Below are 14,812 nucleotides of genomic sequence, written 5' to 3'. Positions count from 1 at the left end.
TCATAGTCTGGCCTCTTCCTTGTGTGGATCACCTCCCTGTGTATCCCTACTGGACCCCTAACAAGCAAACAAACCAGTGTCTTATCAGCCTAGAAACCACCCAAACATCTTCACCACAAATTCATTCTTATCATTCTACATCTTACACAGGCATCTAAACTCTGCCAAGAGCTGCTTGCTCTAAAGAACCTGCTAATTCAGAGTATACCCCATTCAGGTGTTTCTTCACTACAACCACAAACCAAACAGTACTTTACCAGCCAAACACCCACACCACCCAGTGGTCCCTCTCATTTCATACGGTGATTTCCTTTGACTAGAATGCCCCAATTCACCTGAAATCTACCCCCTTCTCGAGCTTTTTCAAAGCGTCCGTTCAAACACCAAATCCTCATGCTCAAAGGTTTTTTCCAGACAAATATCACCTGAATGACACACATCTTGAAACATCTAAGGAGTACCATGCGACTGATGTATCCTGTGCATTGCCTCATCATCCAACCTTCTCACATCCTTATTTTTTTACTGTACGGGTAAAGTAATTTGTGTGACACCAACCAAATAAGTAAGTACCAAGCATTAAGGATCAGTGCTTAATTTGAGCCGGTGGTTTCTGGTGCTCGGCACCAGCACTAAATTGTCAACACTTGTGCTTGTGACAGTCTGCCACAAGGGGGTACTGTCCGGCTAATTTGGAAATGACCACACAGCAGTTTTTTATTAACTGAATATACATTAACAAAGCCCAAGTCATTCTTTTAGCTTTTAAGGCCGGAAATAGTCAGAACGGTCACATTTGTAGGAGTGTGATGGTTAGTTGTTGTGTTGTTACAATCAGTGGCAGCATGGCAGGGGGAATGTGTGGCGCACACTGCGGTGCCCTCCTATAAGAGCTCCTGGCACTTATTTGATTTAAAATTGAGCACTGTTAGGAATGTTTATTCGCTGATGAGGCCCAGCCATTCCTATGGTACACTAAGAACATTTAAGGGAGTACATGTACAGTAAGTCTGGTAGGACCAATTAGTTTGGACAAATCTGGGTTTCCGAGGATTAACTCATATGTCATGCAAAAAGGATTCATTTCCTGCAGGCAGAGTGAGGAGGGAGAAGCGGCCTCGCTTAACCATATGCAGAATAAAATAGATATTTTGCATTAGGTTCTGCAGTAAAAAAAGAGACTCAACCACCATCTCACTTAGCTGTAAAAACTGCTATATATATTTAGATTTCCAATGCCACTGTCAATTGACCAGATACGTATTAAACATATTGCGCATTCTGTAGGGAAATATCACCATTGTGTCTTGGTGGAGGGATGGAATCCTAGGTCCTTTAGTGGGGAGGGGATGTCTGACCAGTAAAGTTCTATTTGTTTCTGCTTCCTGTTTGTCCAGATAGGTGGGGACCTTCCATACTAAGTCATGAACATACCATTGGTGGCCATTCTTTAATAGTCTCCTTGTGATCAATTAAGTGAGACTGGGGGACAAGGAAGTTCCTGTTTCTGGGGTGGGGCGCTCGAAGGATGGATCCTTGGTTTAATTCAGGGCGAGTTGCCGCTGTCAGAAGAGTTGTGAGTGATACGAATATTTTCAAGACTAGCTTAACAAATTGTTGCAATCAAAGAAGCTAAAAAGCGGTCGGAAATGTGCAATCTGGTGGCGCTTGTTGGGGTAAAATCCACAAATGGTTCATAGATGTTTCTGGTGCATACTTGATGTCTAACATAAGAATATTCAGAAGATACTGGATATTTCTTCTCCTTCAGATACGGTTCAGTTGCTGTGTGTTCCTCACCTCTTCTAGGTGCTCAACACATCATTGTGTCTTGTAGAACATTTGCATGGCGCTTTTCTGAGTACTCTTCCCTTTTACACATGTTTCGGAGAGGAGACCGGTTTTACTTGTTTGTGGATGCGAGTGCGGGCTGTGGTAAACCATGTGATAAATGATGTGAGTCAAGCTAGAGTTGTCTTCCAGTAAACAAAGAAGAACAGATTCTGGAACTAAAGTCCAAATAATATCTACTTTTGGAAAATCAAGCAAACTATTTTTTCCTTTTTTGTTTTTCACTTGAAAGGAAGTAGGAAAACAGATGGTGCCTCCTTTAATACTTTATGAATAGTTCAAATCTGTCTGTCCATTACATTTAATCAATAATTCTGTCAATAAAACTGACCCTTTTCAAAAGAAAACTCATTCAAATGCGCCCCCCCTTTAGGTCGGAATTGATAATTTGCCAGGTACTTAAAAAACAGTGAAAATTTAGCATCACACTAGAGGTGTGCAAAATTGTGGGACTTCGCTACAAGGAATTTTATGAAATTATATATCAAACTTTGCAAATTTCTAAAAGTTGCAGTTTTTTGTTTTTTATTTGGGGAGAAAAAACCCTGCACATCTATCTTTTGCAGATTATTTTCCAGAAACAATAGTTAAGCATTCTTTGGAGCTTGTTCGCTTATTTAGCTCAAAAGAAAGCATGAAAATTGGCTTTTTGCAGGAGAATTTTCATGCAAAAAATGGGAGAATTTCACCAGAGGTGCTAATTGAAAAGAGCTAGAAATTATGAAATTTGATAAAAAAACGATTTTTGCCAAATTAAATTGATATGTTATAATATTGCACACCTCTAAATTGCACACTCCCATCTCCAGATTAACAAAGAGTGTCATACTGTACCTGACACAGAGTAGACTTGCTGGATAATTTTGCCATTCTCTGCAAAAAGAACAAAGAAAATAAAACATAATTCATGCACTAAATATATATAAAAAAATCTAATCTACATCTTCTGCAGTCCCCACAGCAAGCACATGAATTACATGTAATGCTAAAAGTATGTTATTGTTGCTAATGATAAGCTATTGGGAGCAGTTCTCAGAAGACTGCTATAGTTTCAATTCCCACCATCCCACAATGTACCGGGGCATAGTACCACCCACGTATGTGCTCAAAGTTGGTACCATAATATGAGAGCGGTCAGAGGATAAACAACATGGGGTTCAGAAGCCGATGAGTAAAGACCAAATGTTCATGGAGATTTTGAACTTGAAGAGAAAGCAAATGATTCAATTCCTCCACCGTGAACAGAGAATCAGCAGAAGAGAATGCTCCAGATTTAGAGGTTGGAGTTTACAGGAAAAGATGAAACACTGCTTTTGATGTAGGGTGACATAGAAAGCAAGAAGAAAATTGCAAAGAGTGTATGTCATATTGGCAGGAAAAGGTATCAAGATGGGGGAAGTGGAAGAGCTGCACGTAGTGCATAAATCGACTTGATCATCTCTTGGCGTTGAGAACAACAATCATGTCGAAAGGAGAAGAATATCTGAGTCAGGCACAAGGATGATGAACCTGGATTGGGGGAAGCCCATGAGATGAAAATGACCATGGTTGCAAAGTCCAGAAGGCAGAAGGAATGTTGCAGTGCACCAAGCAGGTAGAATGGATGAAGAGAGGTTTGACCGATGCCACAAGATCTTGAAACAGATGGAGACTTGGGCGGGGATGCAAGATGGTTCGTGTTCTACAGACCCATGTAACCCAGAAGAAGCAGCTTGAAGGAACAGGGACGAAAATCTGAATAGTGTCATGCCGGGTAATCCAACCAAGTGGAAAGATAGAAAGAGCAAATGCTGCAAAGGGCTGGGCCAATGAAAGTCTACCCAGCTGTGTTAGTTCCAGATTACAGGGCAGTTAGATGATAAATTCATAGGACATCCAGCACAACTTAAGAGATGGTCACTGGGCAATCTGTGACCAGGCCTTGAACTGACAGAGAGCTCCAGCACCTAATACAGAAAAGCAATCCATGCAATCTGCTGCAACAATGAACCTGCATCTGAAAGAAAATGACTCTGATCACTAAAGCTTCAGTCTGTCGTCTTGCGTGGAATTGCCAAGGTAAAGGGGAAAAGGTCCCATGAAAAGGGAAGGCTCTGTCCCTAATGGCTGCTCAGCTTCAGGCACCGCATTACTCCACAGACAAAGCAATCCAATGTCTTGAACAACCTTGTGATAACACATCATATATATGTTCCATGTGTCCTGTGTTGAAGTGGCTCAAACCTGAATTGGCCCTGCAGACTACACTATACTGCATTTGGGGGAGCAGGGAGGGTGACACTGAAATATTCTACACACACATGATAACGAGTACTACAAACACATATGCAACTGTACAACCTTTGTACTAAATTGTGCAAGATTTGGTAACTGATACATACATAGATACTATGACACCTGAACTGCAAAGTTGTTTGTTTATCAAAAACAAAGTCACAAACCAAGGGTTAAACCAGACTATGAATAGATAATGTGTGTATGCTTTCAGTTTCAGGTAAATGCCTTTATTGTTGTTCGCAATGTGTTTGATTTCAAACACTTAAACAGTGTACATGATTTGGCTGAATATGTCTTTCTACTTCTACTTAGAAAAACAAGCATTGACAAAGTCAGTATGTATAATGTTAAAGCGGCAGCACAAGAAAACATACACTGTTTGAACTTTAACGTGTTAAGTAAACATTAAAAACATAAAACTCAAACATAGGCCCTAATTAGGATGGCGGTTGGTCAGAACTCCAACCGCCATCACATCGGGCAGGAACCATCCGACAATGAGTCTGCGGTCCCACAAGCCCTATTACGATGAGACCACCAGCACGGCGGTCGAAAAGTGCTTTTTTCTACTACGGCTTGTGCTGGTGCCCAGGAAAAGGGGTGCTGTACACGCCACAGTGAAAAACATCACTTTGTGCACATCCATGCACCGTGTGGCAGTCACCATGTGACGCCTGACACACGGTACATGGACGTGTGGTAATGCACTATATGTGTTCCCAGGGCCACATAGCAGTTGCCCACGGGGGACCTGCTTGGGGCCCCCAAAGTCAGTTTCCACCTGCCTTTACATGGCAGTCGGTCTGCCATGAAAAGGCTGTCAGAAAGGGACATCCTAATCCCTACTGTGGTGCCTGCACAGGCACCGCCCCCATTGTAGAGATAGTATTCCGACCGCCACCCCGACGGGATCTTGGATCCTGTCATAGGCGCCGGTCTTTCCCCCAACCTCTGTGGTCGACAGCAAGTGTTAAAATGTGATGGTCGGACCGACGGCTTGTCCGTCGGGCTGACCACCACCGACGGCCAGTCAGTGGTGGTCTGTCCAACATCAAAATGAGGCCCACAGTTTGAGCATTGAAGATTCCAAATAACTTTTTTGATAAAGAAGTAATGTGATAGGTTTTTTAAGGCAGCTGACCAAGTCAAGCAAAGAGACTTCTAGTGCTCCATGCCTCTGCCTAGGTTTGATGTTGCCTTGGTGCTGTTAGCCGAGAGGTTCTTAAATCATTGGGCTGAGCGCTGACGACCAGTGTGTAGTTTAGTTTGCACCAGTAGATTTGACCACTGCATAATTAGCACATATGCATCAATTTGGAAACGGAATCTGGATTATAATGAAGGTCGGATAGCCAAAGAACCTTCATCACAGCTCTGAGTTTGTTTCATTGTGATAAAAAAGCAGGAATAGAATGAAAGTGGTTTTATTATATCAGGACTATAAAGAAGCCTCCCTTGGTGTCCGGCCAAGTGAAGTGGCATCTGGATGGGAAGGGAGCCCTCATCAAAGTCCTGATTTCAAATTCAGTGTTTGAATGGAATCTTCATTCTAAATAGACAGAAATAAACATAACACATTATTGTAGGTTTCTTTAGATGAAGCTTAAAGAAATATAAAAAAAGAACAATAATTACTTAACCACAGAAGGAGTGAAGTTAAGTTGTCTTGAGTTTATAGTGAAACAATAAAATATATAGCGCCCAATTGACAGTGAAAAGAAGCTGCTGGGAGCTATAAAACAAAAGCTGCACGGTCTCAAGACTTCTGGGGGTCCATATTGGGGTTATACCAGCTTGGTGTGCAGGAAGAAAAGCAATGAGTCCTGGTTAGGGTGCAGCTCACACTTGAGACTGGCATATACATTAAAATGCCTTTACTGGCTGTGCTGCAATTGAAAAAATGCTTTATGTTTAGAATTCATAATTACCATAAAATATTGACTGTAACAAAAAGTGTGATGTTCGTAGTAGTTTTGAGATGTAAAACAGTCCCTCATGCATTATAAAAATAATTTCCAGGTCTCCGGCGAGTGACCTCCTTAAAAAAGCAGGGGCCTGGCCGCTGAGTGTGAGGGCGCACCTGGACACAAGTCCTTACCTGCGGATAATGGCTCATTTGCATTTCCCTGCTCCACTGCTGCTCATTAGTCTCACTGCCCACGCTAACCATGTGAGTTTGTACCCCATAGAGCGTGGAAGAACCCGAGCCAGGCACTGCTTTATTGGCACAGTACATTTGCTAAGACAACCAGGGCATGTTCTACCACATAATTGTGGCGAGAAAAAGATGGAGCCAGATTGCTTCATTTGTGGTTCTTATCCCAGTCAATACTCATAATTACATCCAAGCTACCACGCACGGCTGAAACAAATAAATTGCAGCTTTTTTGGCGTACTACTCACAGCCAATGAAGAAGATACATTCCCTTTGGTAACCAAATAAAATAATTGTACAACCAATCATCTCAAATATACCACAAACCATTCATATCAATCATACCAAAAAAGCATATACCTATATTTGGAAAGGCCACAGGACAACCACTGACTAATAATGGAATGCCACCTAGATTTTATTAAAGAAATGTTGGCGGCATTAAAAAATGTTCATTGTACAGAATTCATAAATCTTACCATTATAAAAAACATATTTCATTATACAATTTAATGTAATACATAGACAGCATACCAATTAATCAAGAGGGAGATGCAAAAATGAATGAATGGTTTGTGTTATATTTGAGATGATTGGTTGTACAATTATTTTATTTGGTTACCGAAGGGAATTTATCTTCTTCTTTGACTAAGTAACGCCCTGTCCCTTTGGTACGTGGGGCTTCTCCCTATTCATTGGGTTACTACTCACAGCAACATCCACCCAGGTAATTATACCATCGGAGTGTAACAGTCATGGGAGTGTGTTATTGTGCTAAAATTGCAAAGGACCGGATTCAGTAACGAAAATTTCTGATAATTCCAACAGAAACATGAAGTTGAAGACTGCAGAAATGCAACTTAAAAAAAGGGAAAAGGATAAAGAAAGGAAGATAGAAATTCTGTCTCAGCAGTCTGTTTTCTATTTCTACTGTGACCAAAGGTGAAAGAAGAAAGAAGAGAGAAACAAGGAAAAGGAGAAATATTAACTTTCTACAACAGACTTAACTTGTAAATGGTGATAAATGCATCATAGGCACAGAGTCTCCCACATAGAACCAACTGTATTATTAAAATAGTTCACAGGTGGTGGCACCGAAACGAACTATTGATTTGCTGGTTCTGAAATTGGAGCAATGAAATACGTGGCAGTCTAGTTTCCATAGCAACACTCCCATTCCTCCAAGAAAGTGCTACAACTCTTTGTTATCTCTCTAACCCTCTTTTTGTATCTTACAAGGTCGTTATTCAGTGTTTTGCTTCTTTTGTGACCTTGCAACAGAGGAATTTTCAGAAAAGAGCAGCAGGCATAGTTAATGGCAATACAAGGTGCACCATCTCTCTCTGCTCTTCAGATAACTGAGGGCGGGATTTACACCTGGGGTAACCTGAGATCTTACAATTTCTAGAGGAAGTGCTAACTCTGAAGGACATCCCACCGGTTGCCTCAAAGGACTTTCTACTATCAGTGAACTGTAAGCCAGGCCCCAAGTGAATTCGATATAGCACGACCATGGGTAGTGGACCAGAGGGACAAACATTCAAGGCAAGCTGGCTTTCATTAAAACACTGAAGGGTGGGGAAATGCCTGCTATGCTAGACTTTCACATCAACCCTGTAAAACTCTTTGGGGCTTATTTACAACCCCTTGTGTCGCGTCACTTTAAATATGGGCGCAAGAGGCTTGTAAATAAGCCCCTTTGGATCTAGATGACCCCTCGACCCTCCTACTTCTTAACTTTGAAAAAGCCTTTGACTCGGTGGATTGGTCCTTCGTGACTCCGGTCCTGGTAAGAATGGGACTGGGAACTAGATCAGGGAGATACACCGGACTGCTACACTCTGAGCCCCAGGCGCGGACGCTGATTAATGGCGTACCATCAGACCCCTTCCCTACTCACAGGAGAACCAGACAGGGGTGCCCACTCTCTCCACTCCTCTTCGTTCTGGCCATTGAACCCCTGGCTTGGCTGGTGTGATGTGATGCCCAGATACATGGGTGGCAGTGTTAGGAAGGTAATGATGCTAAAATAGCACTTTATGTGGCGACATGCTTCGCTTCCTTTCACACTCGCACCTGTCAGGTCCACGGAGTATTGAACTAGTGGATCTGTACAAGGAGGCCTCTGGTCTACGGGTCAACCAGAGTAAACCTATGATGGCCTCTCTAATAGGAGAGGACCCAGAAGTAAATGTGGGGAATAGGAGTCCACTCGAAAGATAGGATTTGTGTACGTTTCTGGATGTTTGCTGTAGGATTGTTATTAATCCTGATAAATGTGAAAATCTCCATAAATTGTATATGCGTGGGTTGTTGTTTGAAGAATAAACATCTTGCCAGAAATTCTGCGGGGTCTGAGTCTCCTTCGCCGTGTCGAGGTAGGAAGTAGCGGGAGTTGGAATCTTCCGAAATATATATATATATACATATATATGTGTAGATTTGCTCATTTTTTGAGTGTTGGGCCCTCAAGCCACCCAATCATAATTCACTTGGCACACCCCGTACCTGTCCAACGAACAAGATTTAATTACCCAGGGATGCACGTCTTTTCTGACCCTGGTGTCACCTGGAGTCTCAACATGACCCTCTCACGGTTGCTGTGAAGGGAGAATTACAATGTTGGGCGTTGCTGCCACTCCACGTGTTGGGCATGCTCGCCCTTTTCTGAATGATGATTTTACCAGGTTACCTATATATGTTTCAGAATTTCCTTCTATGTATTCCGCCTAGCTAGTTCCGGGACCTCTCTGCTGAGGTGGGCTTCTTTCTGTGGTCCAATGGCCAACCCTGCATAGCTTTGGAGAAATGTAGAACATCTTATGATGGTGGGATTAGTATGGCGGGCCTCCAACTGTATTAAAGGGTGGCACAAATATTAGTTATCAACAACTGGCTGACGGGGGTGGGGCAATCCGGAATACTAGACAAAACTCTCTCTCCTCTGCTTGGACAAAGTAATGGAATTACTATATGATAACCCAGTCCCACAACGATTCCTTAAAGTCTCCCGAGTGATATTTATTTGCTGGCATGCAGCACTCGGGCGATGGGATGGGACAAATCCCTGACACAGCAAACCCCCTTATTGCAGGGGAGGCAACTTTCACACACTGTACAACTGTCTTTCTCAGATGGGGTAGAACAGGCTTTACAAACCTGGGTGGCATCTGGCAAGGGCATAACGCTCGCTCGCATCAGGATTTGCAAAATCAATTGGGCCTATTCAAGACCCAGTTCCATAAACATCTACAACTTCGTCACATCCTGAGTACATACAGGGCCCAACTAGAAGGACTTCCTGAGCACAAGCCGCTTGAAGCTAAACTATTGATGGGCAAATTAGAGAAAGGAGGCATATCCCAAATATACCGCACATTAGTCCTGAATGCCCCTGATAGCTTCCCCTCTCTGAATCACAAGTGGGAGGAATGGGTTGGGCCCCTGGATGATCTAGACTGGAGCCTGGCCCACAAGGTCTATCAGAAAATTGGGATATCCTCAATATTCAGGTTCATCTAGTTGAACTACTTACATGTGACATACCTCACCCCGCAATGACTATTGCACACAGGCATAGCCAAAAACCCTATTTGTCTCCGCTGTTCACGTCCTAATGTGGACATCTTCCATGTGATTTGACAATGCCCCACAATTGAGACATACTGGTCCTTGGTCATGGAGCTGCTGACCCAAGTCCTGGTCCACTCAATAGACCTCTCGCCCACAGAGGCCATACATGGAGCTCTTTGACAGAGTGGTGGATAGTCGCAGAGAGCGTTACTTTATTGGCTTTATCAGGATTTGTGGCCCAAAGAGATATCACCTTCAAGTGGCGATCCACAGCTCTATCTACTCTGCCTGAATGGTGCGAAGGCATGGACTGGTGAGTGAAACTAGACAAACCCATGTATACTGCAAAGGGATGCACCCAGAAGATTTGGGGTAAATGGTGGCAGTATTATGGTTTGGGTTCTACGGCCTCCTGGGCTAATTTCTGAAACTGATCTGCAAAGCGCTGAATGATCGACTGGTACTGATGGGGCTCTGTGTTTTGTTTTTTGTTATTGCAAAAAACAAATAAAATTATTTATCAAAAAATGTCCCATCGGCTCTGCATTGTCCTTTGTTACCACAGTTGTCTATCACTCCTGGAAATACCAATTTACAGCTTTCCTCCCAAGCTACTAGAACATGCCTGACAGCTTCTTTGCCTTTGCTCCCGTGTCCATAAAACAGCGTGGGTGCAGAGGTAAAGAGATTCCCTCATATACATGGGTCCACGTCCCCATGCAAATGAGGGAACGTCCTATTGAAACAGTACTAACGCTACATGTGCACCAGCACTATTTGTATAACAGAAGGGGCCACACAAGCGTCCGTGGCCCCTTCTGTAATACCAAGGTGCCCTGAGGCTGCACAAAGCAGGAGCACATGCCCATTGCGCCCCCAGGGAACTTTCTGTAGTACGGCCCCTGATGAAGGGGAAACCTCTGCTTGGCTCATAATTCTGAGGCCTTCCATCAGTCTTTCACCCAGATGTTTCTAGGTTCAGCTTCCCTCTTGTCTGCTCCTCAACAACGATGGTGTATCGGATGGAAAAAAGGGGTGGATAACTCTATTGACTACTTTGGCTCTTTTAGATGTTAAATGTTCATGGCTAAGAAAGTGTAATCCAACACAGGTTCAACTAAGATCTCCTTCTCATGAAAAGCCACCACTGGGCACTCAACGGGAGATGGAGAAAGTCAATACCCCCTTCTAAAATAATATCTTGTGTATTCACTATGCACTGCACAGGTCTCTCCTCTACAGAGCCAAGAAAGCCCAGGCCAAAAGACATAACAATAAAGTGGAAAACTACAAAAATCCAACTAATGAACATTACAGCACCTTCTGTGACCTGCGCCACAAGCAGTTTTCACATAAGTCCCCCATGCCACAACTCTGCACAAGTCTGGTGCAGTTCTTCAATGTCAAGATTAAAAACATTCCTCTCCACCTTTTTTGTACCCAATGCCAATCTGGTTTGGGTCACGGTTTCCAAAGTCGAACCTACAACCGACCAAGGTATTGAAAAAGTGCCAAATCATCTAAAAATATATCTCCCAGCAACCAGATGTACACCTCTAGGGTAGTCAAGCTGCAGGTCCCTTCCATTAGCTGCCTCCTCATGCTACTGGTTAACAGATCTTGAATATGCATTGGTCTCCACGACACACATAAGCATGCTGGCATCACCCCTCTGCTGAAAATGCTCAATGCCAACCCAGAGACTCCCCTCCCTTGTGCTGGTTGTGCCCTCAAAACCATGGCCACTGATCAAATTTCCTTTTATCTTGACTGGAACAGCCTCCTGCCTGATTGTCAGTCAACATTCCCTGCTGGCCATGGGACCAAAACCACTCTCATTAGTTGGATCAGTGTTGAACATGTTCCATGACCCTGCTTGACCTCTCAGCTGCCCTTTGACCTCGTACAGCACAGTCTACTGCTACGTCATGTCATTAAATCCATGGCCATGAACCTCATTGTTCTAAAGTGGGGTGTTTACCTCCTCTCCTTGTACTCAGAGTCAAAGCAAGTGAAAATTACACCCTTGACCACAAACGTGCGCGGTGGCCCTGTGGTCACTCATTTTTATACAATTTCCTTAACATTTACGAGGCTTTAGAGGTGGATGAAGGAATGCCGTCTATGCCAAAATGCTGTAAAAAGAGAAGCCCTCCTCCACCTGGGTTCAGTAACCTCAGGCGCACTCCTCTTCTATGCTTCTTTCTCACTTCCCCACCTCAAACAATGAGTCTCAGCCTATGGGGGTTATGTTTGACCTCAGCTTGTCTTTCCTTCCTCCCGTAAGAGGAACATCACCACAAGTCAAATGTCTAACCTCTAAGGCTGCTGCTGGGATGGCCCCTCCACCTCATCTGCCTCAAAACATTAATGCATATGTTGTGTTCACCCAAGTTACTCAAATAGAATTTTCTCCACAATGCCAGCAATTCTTTTGCAGAAACTGTGGTGGGCACACAACAGCACGACTGCGTCACTCTTGTCCTCAGCATTCTGTGCAGCATTTAAGTGCTTACACTGGCCACTGGTTATGAAAGGAATAAAATTCAAGATGTTTTATGTGATCCACAAAACTGTTTCAGGCCCCATGTGTTATAACCTTTTCAGCGAATTCAAGCACCAAAAACGTAACAAAGGTTTCCATGATCCTGCTGAGTACGAACCAGGCAACCGACAATGTGAGGAGCGATCTCAACGCTTCCAAAGTTTATCCCTTTGAAACTTTCCTCCACTCCACGGCAGACTTGGCCTGGATCACGTGAAGTTCAGCAAAGGTTCGAAATCTTTCCTGTTCTGTACTACCTTCGGCACCAGACTCTGGCCGCCATGGACAACCTAGATGGGCCTTCTGGATTTCTTCAGATCAATTTACCTCAAATTGATCTGAATTTGGGGTCATTTGGATATTCTGGACTCAAGCCATTGCGTGGTACTCGACGGCGGTCACTTTGTCAGGAGTGCTACTGCTATGGGCCTACATGCAACAACACTTCATTTGGAGAAACCCTCCTACCACTGATCTCTAAAAAATATGTACGGCTTTAGCTGCTGCTTGTGTTAGACTCTAGGTGATCATGTCTCTTATCAATCGATGTTTTCAAACGTGCAACAGCCTCAGGGTTTTCTGTGGACAAGGGCGGCCAGAGGTCATTTAATGCCACTTTCTGTCCTTTCATGAGGTCCACTCCAAAGGACATCTGAAGCCAATATAATCCCAATAATTTTTTTGTTAAACTACCCCACTGACCTTCCCTGCTAAATACATTCTTGCACCTATGAGCCCTCACTGATGCAACAGAACTATGTATTTCCCAAATCTGTACATATTGGCTTCCACCCATGCCAGGGCAACCACAGAAGCAAATGTAGGGGACAGGAGTCTGTCTGGAATGTTAAATTTGTGGAAGTTTCTGGATGCATGCCAGAGGTGTTGTTAATCCTGGCAAATGTGAACATGTCCATAAATTAATTGAGTGTGTAAATCTAAATGATTTGTAGATTTCCTCATTATTTTGAGGGATCAATCCTAGGGTTCACCATTCATAATTCACATGAGACCCCCCCCCCCCCTCTCTGAACGAAGACCCTCTGTGTTTGTGTTTCAGGTTTGAAGGTGTAACATTGAAATTGAAAATGGTGGACATTTCACGAAGCTGATGTACCGCACCAGACCAAAGCTTTGCCCCCTCCTGTAGCTGTAAGAAAGATGCAAAATATGCTTTTTTGTGCATGTTAAGTTTTAAAAGGTTTTGTCAAACTATCCTGCTCAGGAAAATGGAATGGATAGGTGGAACAAATTAATCTATTTGTATATTTTTCAGATTAAAAACAACTTACAGCCGTAGAGATGGGAACTTCTAAATTAAAATGTATTTCAAGTTAACCTAGTAAGAAATCTAGGCTTGTTGAGCTAACCCTCGGTATTGCTCAGTCAATGGTAAATGAGGAAGTCTTTTCGTCTAGTAATTAGTTTTCAGTCTGGCAGATTCGGTTCAGGCAGAAAGGAGACGATTGTAGGTTCGCGGGGGCAGGCGTGATAATTAAAGGAGCTCTTTGAAATGTAGGAAAATATGTCAGTGCCAGGGCGGGGGAAAAATCTCTCTTCCGAGCTGTTCAGGATTTTAATATTTTGTAGAGGGAGGGTAATGAGCCGTGAGATATGGCTGTGCCCCTCACTGCAGGGGGTGAGGTGTGTCCCCTTTAACCAATGCTTTTGTTTCTCAAAGCAGAAGCAAACCCTGAAACTAATATTGAAGTTTATACTTTGTTTCTCTTAATTTTAATCATATTCTTGTTAATTAGGATTTTTTCCAACACAATGCGTGACATGTGAACATCTTGTATACAGTGGGGAAGCTGAGCATATGTAAAGTGTAGGCTCATCTGTGTGTTGGCCATACCATTTCGACACAGCCGGGAACGCCTAGATTCCCCACCTGCAGCAGAATGTCTTACATTCAGCTTTTTTTGGGCATGCATGCCCCAGTTATGTGAAGGGCACGCCAACCAACATGATTGGCTAAAGCACTGACCAATCAGAGACGGTAACGACAAATATTTGGCAAACTCATGCCTCTATCGCACACCGAGGGCACAGAGCACGCGCGTACCCTATGACTGCTTCCGTGTTCTGTATTCATGCAACAGCCTTCCAGTGCATTCCGTGAGAGTGAAGTAATCGAAAAGTGGGGCATTACACAGGGGGTGGGCGTAACTGGCGTAATTCTCCCTTGGGTAATTACTTGTAAGTACTGCAAAATGACTCCTAATTATGCATAATTACGCGAGAAGCATAATCTAGTATTCAGTGCTATTTTCTTGGAGCAAAATGCACCCTTGTGTCAAAAATGGTCTGAGTACACATTTTGCACAAAGAAAAAAATAGCACCAAATTCAACAGGACACGAGCAGCAGTAGCTGCCAAACGCTTACTCTCTCGGGGTTCCCTGTTCCGGT

General features: G+C 43.4%; 1 protein-coding gene across 3 annotated transcripts in view; it reads right to left on the bottom strand.

Annotated features, from left to right (window-relative positions):
• Positions 1–14,812, bottom strand: part of KCNH8 (potassium voltage-gated channel subfamily H member 8) — a 953,382-nt gene that overhangs the window by 103,866 nt on the left and 834,704 nt on the right. For 2 of the 3 annotated variants that reach the window (XM_085630453.1, XM_085630454.1), the window contains one exon: positions 2,686–2,724. The exons of the other annotated variant lie outside the window; for it this stretch is intronic. In XM_085630453.1, coding sequence (XP_085486579.1) covers positions 2,686–2,724 — 39 coding nt within the window. The remainder of the gene's footprint in view (positions 1–2,685; positions 2,725–14,812) is intronic. 3 annotated transcript variants of the gene reach the window in all.

This window comes from Triturus cristatus, chromosome 10 (assembly GCF_964204655.1).
Source record: "Triturus cristatus chromosome 10, aTriCri1.1, whole genome shotgun sequence".
NCBI classification, from domain to species: Eukaryota; Metazoa; Chordata; class Amphibia; order Caudata; family Salamandridae; genus Triturus; species Triturus cristatus.
Note: the sequence above shows the minus strand (reverse complement) of the source record. Positions and strands in the feature narration are given on the sequence as shown.